General features: G+C 48.4%; 1 protein-coding gene across 3 annotated transcripts; it reads right to left on the bottom strand.

Moving 5' to 3' along the window:
• Positions 1-9: 9 nt before the first annotated feature.
• On the bottom strand, positions 10-11160 carry D2HGDH (D-2-hydroxyglutarate dehydrogenase). 3 transcript variants are annotated; one of them, XM_065639932.1, is made up of 9 exons: positions 10759-11160; positions 9096-9153; positions 7412-7551; positions 6540-6733; positions 4861-5029; positions 3539-3682; positions 2525-2667; positions 1636-1801; positions 10-423 (listed from the first exon to the last, which is right to left on the bottom strand). In XM_065639932.1, exons 1-9 carry the CDS (start codon positions 11126-11128, stop codon positions 164-166), a joined length of 1644 nt encoding a protein of 547 aa, XP_065496004.1. In that variant the 5' UTR covers positions 11129-11160; the 3' UTR covers positions 10-163. The 3 variants fall into 3 exon arrangements, with proteins under 3 accessions (XP_065496004.1, XP_065496006.1, XP_065496005.1); XM_065639934.1 differs by lacking the exons at positions 7412-7551; positions 9096-9153; positions 10759-11160 and adding an exon at positions 7287-7362; XM_065639933.1 differs by lacking the exons at positions 7412-7551; positions 9096-9153; positions 10759-11160 and adding an exon at positions 7099-7240.
• Positions 11161-11318: the final 158 nt, after the last annotated feature.

The raw sequence follows: 11318 nt of genomic DNA, 5'->3' as shown, positions 1-11318 counted from the left end.
AGCCCTGAGAAGAGGAACCATGTTCTTTTACTTGTTCCATCACACTAAAGAAACAAAACATGGAGCGCTCCACGTGCTCGATCCATCAGTTTGTTCACGGCTAAAGCGCAGTTACGGTGCCGGAGATGCCGTCCCCGCATGACTGTATCTGCTCGTGTCGCTGTCAGGAACCGGAGGGCAGCATCTTGTAGGGATTGAGGATCCCTTTGGGGTCCAGCATGGCTTTGAACCGCTGCATTAGTAAAACCGCCTCCTTGGCTTTGCTGTACCCAATGAACTGCTTCTTCTTGAAGCCCAGCCCGTGCTCCGCGCTGATGCTGCCGTCGCACCTCGCGGTCCACTCGTAGACGAAGGGTTCGATGGCCTCCAGCAGGGAATGGCTGTAGGACTCCGCCGTGATGTTCAAGTGCAAGTTTCCGTCTCCTGGAAGAAAACATTGCAGAGGTGTACCTGGAAGAACATCTCAGCAGCCCTGCAATGGGGCCTTATTACTGCCTCCTGCACACACCGAAACAACGGTGCCTTTGTTGGTCGCCAAACTGTGCGAAAAAGGACAAGTTCACTGTCCTTCTACAAACATCAGCCTCTGCGCGCACAAACGACTGACACAAGATCTTTTTTTTTTCACGCTTTCAGTGCAATATTTGAGGAAGTGCTCTGAGTTAAGCTACTTTCAAATTCACAGTCTTGTGATTTTAAAATTCAAACAACTGTGCTGCATTAATTACTGACCCACTATGGAGATGACAACCCAAAGACTTGCACCATGGTATTTCATAATGACCATTAGGTTTTAATAGGGCCCTTCATCACTTTCTTCCTATTATGTTGGTGCGATGTTCTAAATGCACTTTGGCACTATGTCGACCAAAACAAAGCAAACAGAACATTTCCTCCTTCTGCCCCTTGCGCATGATGGTATTTGATTAAGCACATAGTTGCCCGGTATTCAGAAGCCAAAAACCACAAACACAACTCACTCATTCTCCCTCCAGAACCTCTTCCTGCATCCCAGCAAGCCCTGACAGTACACACTTTAATCCCCAAGAGCTACCAGAGGCAGCCTTTGTTACGCAGACTTGTTCATCTCAAATTGAGCATGCTGAAGAATGTCCTGTGTTTTGGTTTGGTTTTCACAGAACAGCTCTGCCAAGCTCCCAATTTACCTGCTTGTAAAACCAAATTAGTTTCAGAGCATTCTGACGAATGTACCGCCCTTCCTGTGCGTTACCTTTTTCACTCTCTTTTGGAGGGTTAATGGCTCAGATAAAATCGATTTCCAATACAACTCATCAATTTTTGACAAGAAAGTGTTTATCTACCAGGTGTATCTAAGTACATTAATCAAATTGATGGTCCAATTAAACAACCTACATACTTAAACAGAAAGTATAGAGCAAGAAGATACAAATGAGCAGTTCAGCAGCTGGCAAACCTGCCACTAACATAAGGAATACAGTCTGAAAGCATGAAATTAAAACATGAAGACCGTCATACATCCTCCTCTTCTGACAGCTCTCGGCTATATATGCCTCTCACTAACCCAAAAACAACCTTTAAAACTACCAGGAAGGTGCACAGCAAAACCTGGAGCGCAAAAGATCAACCACCTCCTTTCCCAGCATCCGCGCTTACCCAAGTGGCCGTAGCCCACCACGTTTTTGGCACTCCGGCCCAGCCGAGCCCTCGTGTCCGTCACGAGATCATACAGCTTTCCCACAGGGAGGGAAATGTCATATTTGTAGACGTAGCCGTCATGAGTGAGAGCCTCTGTGATCCTCTCCCGCAGGCTCCACAGCGCCTGATGAATCGAAGAAATCCGAATAAACCAAGTACCTCTTGGGTTCCATGCTTTGTGGCATGGAAGGAAAAAGAGCCTTGATTTTTTTGCGTATAACATCAACTTTCGATTTCCCTCGCTACCCTCTGCCTCTTGGAATGCAGTAATAATGCTTTGTTGGCAGCACTGTATGGTAAAGTGATACAGCAGCCTCTCCAAAGCTGTTCTGGGTTTCCCAAGAAAGGGGGATGTGGCTCCTCTACTCAACTGCAAGGGTCAGTTTGGGAACTGGGGCTGGAAGAAACATGGGTCACAGTAAAATACTCATGTTCACTGGGCAGACACAAACCTCTCGCCCTCACTGAGACACTACGTGTCCCTCCTGTTCCCTGGGACCACAGTCTCCGGCTCTAACACACTGAACTTTGCTCACTCCTGCCCCCACTGACAACTCAGCTTCTGGTTTCCATCATTTTCAGGGAGTTTGGGTCCTACCGCAGCAACTACTGAAAGATGTAATGCATTATTCTGATCTTTTCCACTGAAATCCAAATACTCAAACCTTCTGGGAAGAGTCAGCACTGGTAAATATTCTCTCTTCACATCTGCATACACCAAATAAGCTACCACATCACTCGGGGACATTTATAGCAAATATCAGTGTGAACATTTCCCTATTAAAAATACAAATCCAAGTAAAGAATCCTGTCAAAGAGATTTATGTAAGAGGAAAAAATGACTTGCCTTTATTTTCTTATCATCCGTTGCCACAGTTCCATCAGTGGCCAAGCCAGAGGTCATGGCCTGTTCTAGGAAACTGTTCAATTTTTCTTCATCGTGGGTCGAATTGGAGCCTGAAGTTTCAATTAAAACATAAAAAGGGCTGCCTAAAAGTGAGGGAGAACAGAATAAGCAGATGAGCTGGGGTAAAAGCACAGGAATTTAGCAGAGGTTCTGGAGCTTTTCCCTAGCTTGGCACATTTCACAAGGTTGCTCTACTGCCCAGATCTCCCTGGTACCAGGTGGAAGGGCAGCTCAATGACAGTTCTTTATCTGTAGGGCACTTTATGTACACACTCTATCCTTTACCTAGCCACCGCTTTTCAGAAAACTAGCAGTTTTCTGAGAACAAGGAGAAGCACAATGTCTTATGTTTAGAGGCTTTCACCAAAGGAGTCTGGAATTGAATACTGGGTGCAAAAATTATAGAACCATACAATCATTTTGGTTGGAAAAGTCCCTCAAGCTCACCGAGTCTAACCATAACCCACCCCTGCCACTAACCCCTGTCCCTGAGAACCTCATCTCCGTCTGTCCAACCCCTCCAGGGATGGTGACTCCAGCACTGCCCTGGGCAGCCTGTTCCAATGCCCCACAGCCCTTTGGGGAAGAAATTGTTCCCCAGATCCAACCTCAACCTCCCTTGGCGCAACTTGAGGCCATTTCCTCTGGTCCTGGCACCTGTTCCTGGGGAGCAGAGCCCGACCCCCCCTGGCTCCAAGCTCCTTTCAGGCAGGTCAGAGATCAGAAGGTCTCCCCTCAGCTCCTGTTCTCCAGCTGAACCCCCAGCTCCCTCAGCCGCTCCCATCACACTTGTGCTCCAGCCCCTTCCCCAACTCCGTTCCCTTCTCTCAACTCACTCCAGTTATGAGGGATGCCCACATGCTCACTGTCACACGTATATGTATCTACAAAACTAGGCTAAAAGTCCCCAAGTGGCACAAATCCTCTTTCCTCCAGCACAAATGACACCGGTACCTGTCACTGGGCTGGACAGCTTGAGGTGTCTCTCAACCAGTTCCACGCACTTCTCATCCATGAACTCGTAGGCAGACAGGATCTCACCCAGCATGGCTCTGCAGGTTGTAAATGTTTCCAGGACCTTAGCAAAACTCTGACACCCTTCAGACAGAACACAGAGAGGAGTGAGGAACAAAAAATCCCCCCCCATAACCTTGTAGAAAGTTTTAAAAAGTCTGTCAGGATTCAAGTCATCTTTCCCATCTCCAGAAAATGTAAATTGCTGCCCTGCGTGGGTTTAGATCTGCACGGTTTGGGCTGAGAAAGGTTTCAGACCAGAAGGGCAGGAGGATATAGCAATTACTCTTTGCTGTGGCAAGGGGCTCTTGAACACTCTGAGGTACTTCATATCAAAATGCCTGGCCCATCCTTCGTTCTCAGCAACCCATGAGAAATTTAAAGGCCACTTTGAGGGTCCAGGCAAATTCTGGGCTCCCCCGCACATATTCCACAGGTCTGTCAGCACCTGGAGTCTACTCGTTCCCTCCTCGGAGTTTGGCCCCCTGCTCTCAAGGCCACATCCGATATGAGCAAACTGAGAAGTCCCTGCTGGCCTTGGAGGCTTTTGAGAAAGAAAAAAACCAGTTTCATGAAAGCTCCCCACAAACAACTCTGTTAAAAGCTCACTCAGAAGCAGCTCTTAAGCAGCTGTGCCTGGCCATGTACCCTGCTGATCCAGACCCTGACCAGATCCAGATCCCGGTGACTGCTGGATCGCGGCTGCCCCTGCCCGCTGTCCCCAGCCATGTCCTCTTGCCTCACCGGGCACTGTCAGACCAGGCCCTCGTGTCCCCACCTGCCGCTTCATCCTGCCAAGCCCCTGGCTCCCCTTCCCTTGCAGAGCAACCTGCCCTGGCAGGTGTTTTGCACATTTACACCACAGATATAAAATATCTGCACATGTGTTTTAACATATTAACACTGTATTATGGGTATAAACTGGAACACAGGAGGTTCCATTTAAATAGAAGAAACTTCTTCTCAGTGAGGGTGCCAGAGCCTGGACCAGGCTGCCCAGGAAGGTTGTGGAGTCTCCTTCTCTGCAGACATTCCAACCCACCTGGACACCTTCCTGTGTAACCTCATCTGGGTGTTCCTGCTCCGGCGGGGGGATTGCACTGGATGAGCTTTCAAGGTCCCTTCCAGTCCCTGACATTCTGTGATTATTACCAGCTGATGCTGGTAGTGACGCTGAAGCAGATCAGTGCTTTCTTCACTCCAACCCTATTCCCTTCCCAGCCTCTGAATTCAGGTATGAGATTATTAATACCAGCTCCTACCTAGGAATGCCAGATTGACAGCCTTTGGTTTCTGAGGACAGAGTATGGAGACAGCAGTGATAACCCCCAAGGTCCCCTCAGAGCCGATGAAAAGCTGCTTCAGGTCGTAGCCGGTGTTATCTTTGCGCAGGGACATCAGGCAGTCCAGAGCTGAGCCGTCAGCCAGCACCTGTGAGAACACGGACACCCGGTCAGAGCATCCATGGAGAAATCTGCCATCTGCCACCACACTGAGGAAAAGCTGCAGCCCATGCCCGCAATCTCATCACCATTCCTCCATTCCCAGCTCTTTCTCCCCTCTACATCCTTCCTGAGTCTTGCCCAAAACTTTTTTGCTTTTTTTTTTTTTTTTTTTTTTTTACGGTGCTGTTTGCACATGTTCCAGCAGGACAAGTGACAACAGAAGACAGAGTTTGCTCTATATTTCTCACCAGTGCTGAAGGTCAGCCGCTCTTTGCAGCCCCAGCTCCTGTTATTCAACAGGAACAGGGAACACTATTTGAAACAGTGAAGAGTTAAGCAGAATTAAGTAAGCTCTCACCACTTGTGCCTTAAATCAAGGCCGAATGTCTCTAAGACATGTTATCAAAGGCTGTTTTGACACTAGAGTGACTAACCTGGGAGATAAAAGCTCTATGTAATAAAAACAAACCAGGCTTTTGTTACCTGCCCAATTTATTTCCTATCAGCTCTCTGCTCCCAAACCCCAAAAGTCTTTCAGAACCTCTGATCCCAGCCCTCGCATGCAGAGGCGTGGGTCTGCAGGGCTGAGGAACAGCAAACCCTCTGGGAGAAAACCAGCGGCCAAACCTAAAGTAGACAGCTCTGTTAAAAGTTGAGCTAGCAGCCACTAGAAGAGATGCTGCAGGATGGATTTAGCAGAGCGTTTCAGAGACCCACCGCTCCACGGAGGATCCAGCCTCACGCAGGTGACTCAGAATCATCGCAACTCTCACCGCCTGTTTCTCACTTCTCTAGATCAGCAAACCACCTCACATCACCTCTGCCACTAAGCTGACAGAAGCTGCGGCAGCAATAACAGACGGTTCATGCACGAAGACACGTGTTGACCCTTCTCAAAAGAGCCATACAAGACACAATTAAAGAGTGGGAGCCTTGAAACGGAGAAATAAACTTAACAGCAAAGTCAATTATACTGTGAAGCACTGGGGAGCTCTGGGGATCATCCTCCATAAGTGCTCCAAAGACTGGATGCTCTTGTGTTGCTTATATTCACATAATTATTACATATGCGTTACAGTTTTTGAAAATTTTGACATACAACACATCTATACTAAGAAATAATTGATGATGATAGTTATAACTGCTTAGCTTCTTTCTTAGAATACATCTATTAATTATTAAATATAAGCTAAGCACTCTGCTTCTAAACAATGTGTAACTTAACCTTCTGTCTCCCTCTTGTCATGCAGAAGGATCTAAAACTTGAGAAATATCCCCTTGTTTTGCAGGTGGTCAGAAAGCATTTATCTCATGTCAATTGGTTAACGACGGGTACGTCTTTTGTAACTTAATCACAGTGTACATTAATTTGGCAGCTTCTCTTCAGCCTGGAGAGGAACGTGTCTGCATAATGGATAGCTAAGGGCTGGAACAGCAGAAAACAGTAAGAAGCAGAAGTTTAAATGCAGAAGCGAACTGCCAGGTACTCGCCTTACCACTTCCAGACCCAGCACCGTCCCCCGCAGAGAGCCATATCTCAAGAGCCGCAAGCCTCCAGCATTTGTGGCCACGTTACCACCGACGTGACAGCTGCCTTTGGCTCCCAAGTCGAGCGGCATGACGAAACCCTGCTCCTCCAGGTACTCGTTGAGTTTCTCCAAGATGCAACCAGCTTGGCACACCAGGATTCCTGAAACGGAAACCTCCCGCTACAACCCAGTGCCCAAGGAGAAGGTGCCTCCTCAAGAGGAGGGATAAGTACAGGCAGAGGCAACTGCCTCTTCCTCCAAAACTTTTTGGGATTGAATTAAACACACGAGCAGACTGTGTGTGCTCCAAGGAATTGTCCTGCCCCTCCTCGGGTCTGGGGGAGCTTTGCCATCTGGTCATACCCAACTCCAGGCTGGTAAAACACAGTGACATGAAGTATATCTCTGCCTGGTTTTCTCTTTCTGTTTTAAGAACTGAAATACTCAAACCTGGTTCTTAACTCTCGAAATCCAAACGACCTCTAAGTTTTCCCCATCCCTCCCTTCCCTCTGCTAGTGCAGCTACCATGTGCCTTCTTCAGCACCGTCATCCTGCTCCACCTGCTGGGTGTCTCACTGGGATTTATGAAGAGCTCATAGCATGTCCACATTTCTCTTCTCTCCTTCTTCTTCCTGTCACCAGACATATTTTTACATCTGCTACTGTTATAACCTAAGGATTACATGGGCAGCAGGAGCCTGGATGAAACAAACCTCTGACATCCCTTGTGGCGCTGCTGCACTGAACCTTGCTGATCCTGCAGTTATCGTCTCCCAGGAAATCAGCTGAGTTATGGCCTGGGGCTCGTTTCTGTGCCTCATGTCTCTACAATATTTACCAGACACCTTGTCAAAGCTGATGATCCGGTTCATGAGAGCAGTGGAGAGAATGATCTCATCGAAGACGGGAACACTGCCCCCGACAAGGCCAGTGTTCCCCCCCTGGGGGTTCACTGCCAGGTTCCTCTCATAGCAGTACCTGGAAGGAAAAAGGTTTCTGAAGCCTTATGCATAACCCAGTCTATCAGAAGAGTTCCACCTCCACGTGAACGTGAGGGTGCCCAACGCTCCTTAAAATGAAGCAGCGTTTAGCCTAAAGATTGATACAAGGGGACAGTTTCACTGCGAAAGTGGGAAAGCACAACTCCTCACTCAACTCACCCAGCACTGAGCAGAGGAATGAACAACTGGGGTTATGCCCACATGTATCGATAGATCTGCCGCGCAACTTCTGCCTGGAAATCCCAGCTCCCTGTCACACGTACGCTGTGTGCGCAGCAGTCTGTTAACAACCCGATGTCCTCAGTGGGTTCTGAGACATCACCTCCAGCAGCACTCCGTCAGGTTTAAGACATCACTGCCCTCCTCCTCCCCTCAAGAAATTAACGCCCTGTAGGCAAGAAGCACGTGCACCCACAGCCCAGCTGCTTCACCTCCCTGCCTGCTGTGTCCCTGAAGAGCCCCACCCGGCACGTCCACCCCAAACTCACACACGGTCACAGAATCCCAGAATGTCAGGGATTGGAAGGGACCTCGAAAGCTCATCCAGTGCAACCCCCCCGCCGGAGCAGGAACACCCAGATGAGGTTACACAGGAAGGTGTCCAGGCGGGTTGGAATGTCTGCAGAGAAGGAGACTCCACAACCTCCCTGGGCAGCCTGGGCCAGGCTCTGCCACCCTCACCGGGAAGAAGTTTCTTCTCCTATTTAAGTGGAACCTCCTGTGTTCCAGTTTGCACCCATTGCCCCTTGTCCTATCACTGGCTGTCACCCAGATGAGCCTGGCTCCATCCTCCTGATGCTCTGCCTTTCCATATTGATCACGATTAATGAGGTCACCCCTCAGTCTCCTCTTCTGTAGCTCAAGAGCCCCAGCTCCCTCAGCCTTTCCTCACACGGGAGATGCTCCACTCCCTTCAGCATCTTTCCCAGCCAGGTGTCTTTGCAAAGGGTAAGCACGCGGCAGCCTTATCAATGTTGCGTGTTCAGTACTGATGGCTTTTCTGCTCTACTAAACTGTCAAAAACTGTACCAGTGCTTGAGAGGAGCTTGGATGAGCTTTCGAGGTCCATTCCAGTCCCTGACATTTTGTGATTCTGTGACCCGCTGAGGGCCAGGAGAGCCATGGCCCTGGAAAGTAAAAGGCACAAGCAGATATCTCTTTCCGCCTTGAAAAATTCCAGCTGTCTGTGTGAAACCCTTCCTAATTAGGAATCTGTAGTTTTTTTTAGACAAGCAACACTGCCTACCCATCAGCACACACATACCCGCGGACTAGCAACAGCGTGCAGTGTCTCTTGTCCTGGGAGCAGCTGGAACAATTGGTACTTGAGGAAACATCGGGAGTACAATGGATATAAAGCGCAGAAGGGAGAGCTGAAGCCGCCAGAGCTCAACCACAAGACACACAGCCAAGAACAAAACAACTGCAGCGACTCCGATGCTTGAACCTCCAGATGTGGAGCCTCCTGGAATAAACCTGAGTTTCCTCAGCACAAAGCTCAGCAGGAAAGGTTCACGTTACCTGAGGATTTGCGACACCTCCGCTGTTGTCTGCGGCTTCAACATCAGCTGGCTACAGCCTGCAAGGAAAACAAGGGACAATCAGGGCGAGCTGTGGGCTCTAAAGAGGCTGGAAAGAAAAAGGTGGCAAAGCGTAACATCTGAAAAAACAACGCTCCCTCCAGAATCATCAAACAAAACAAAGTGGAATCCAAGTTAAAAAGAAACAAGCTGTTGTCGATATACCAATGTCATTTCTCACTAGAACTTTGAGTTATCCAATAATAACGGTCTTTGCTGCTTCCATTGAAGTCACTGGCAGGACTCCCAATGATACAAGCAGCAGAATCCAGTTAATAATTTGCAAGCTGCTGGTTCAGTAAGAGTCTTAGTAATTACACAGATGGTCATATTAAGAAGTTCGGCTGAAAGTCATTTCATGTTTTGTTTTGTTTTTTTATGATAAATATGGAAGAGAAATTTTGTTGTAATAGAAAATTACCGAACGCTTAGATTTCAGAGATAGAAGGCTTTTGACATTATAAAATGTGGTAGACAAATTGTAACAGAATTGCATAACAGATATCACGATGGGCATAAAGAACAAGTCTGTATGAAATTATACCTTTATTTCAGCGTGAAGATCAAATCTTACAGGTTTAATTACATGCTGAGTTTTGCATTGTTGGAAGCAACTGATTTCAGTAGGACTGTGAAAAGTACAAATTAGTATATTGCATATTCCCTCCATTGTGAGGCAGAGTCATTTTAACCACTTTCAAAACATTTTCAACAGCAAGTTTTCCCTTAAAGTGCTGGAAAAGCCTTGTCTGTATATGTAGACTTGGCTGCCAGTGGGAGCAATGGGGAATGTGTTATATTCTCGTGGAATCTTTGAGAAAAGTAACAGAAAATTCGCGACGCTTGTTTTCTGAGGCTCAGCCAAAACTTTAGGAATTGGTAACTGAACCTTTTTTTTTTCAGGAAAAAAAATAATAAATTAACAAGGCTTAGATTTTTTTTTTCTTTAACAGGAGTCTGAAAGATTACCAGAAAGGAATTCTCAAGGGAATATTTTCTATGGGGAAAACTCATTTTGCCTGGTCTGTAGGGACATGGTCTGTAAGGACATGTTCTGCTATAAACAGAGTGAAGAGAAGCTGCCAAATTAATGTACACTGCGACCAAGTTACAAAACACGTACCCATCATTAACCAATTGATATAAACGCTTTCTGACCACATGCAAAACAGGGGATATTTTTCAAGTTTTAGATCCTTCTGCACAAGAGGGAGCCAGAAGATTAAGTAATAACATTGTTTAGAAGCAGAGCGCTTAGCTTATATTTAATAATTAACAGATGTATTGTCAGCAAGAAACTAAACAATTACAACTAACATCACCAATTATTTCTTAGTATTGATGTATTATGTCAAAATTTTCAAAAATTGTAATGAATATGAAATAATTATGTGAATATAAGCAACGCAAGCGCGTCCAGTGTTTGGAGCACTGATGGAGGATGATCCCAGCGCTGATAAAATAAAGAATGACGCTTAACAGTATAGTTGACTGTGCTGTTATTTCTCCGTTTCAAGAGAGATTTTCTCCGGCAGACTTTTCATTGCGGTACCTTAATGGCAGCAGAGCGGAGGTTTTACCCAAACAGTCGCTCACCCACTCACCCCGCACGGATTGCAGCCAGTCCACATTGAAGGGTTTCAGCTCCTCCGGGTCTGTGACGACCCTGCCCGGTAGGACCCGCTCGAAAAAGGCCACATCTCGGTCCCCCACCCTGGAGAACGGCAGCCGCTGCACCCCGAACCGCTCGCTGGTCAGCGCGACCTCCCGGCGGCTGCGGGGCGCTGCGTGCAGGCCCCTCAGGGCCTCAAACCCCGCGGCCCACGGCCTGCAAACCCCCACCGCGGGCACACGGTTCCCCCGCTGAGGCGGCACCGGAGCACAAGTCGGGACCTGCCCGGGACTGATCCTCAGGCACCTCAGCGGGGCCCAGCGGCGCCAGGCGGGCCGGGGGGCGGCGGAGGAAACCCCCATGGGCGGCCCGTTCGGCCTCAGGCAGCTCCGCCGCCCTCAGCGCGCACACAGCGCATGCGCGCAACCCTGGTCCTGCCAGGCTCAGGGCGGTGCCGCCGCCCTCAGCGCGCACACAGCGCATGCGCGCAACCTTGGTCCTGCCAGGCTCAGGGCGGTGCCGCCGCCCTCAGCGCGCACACAGCGCATGCGC

This window comes from Caloenas nicobarica, chromosome 8 (assembly GCF_036013445.1).
Source record: "Caloenas nicobarica isolate bCalNic1 chromosome 8, bCalNic1.hap1, whole genome shotgun sequence".
Taxonomy (NCBI): Eukaryota; Metazoa; Chordata; class Aves; order Columbiformes; family Columbidae; genus Caloenas; species Caloenas nicobarica.
Note: the sequence above shows the minus strand (reverse complement) of the source record. Positions and strands in the feature narration are given on the sequence as shown.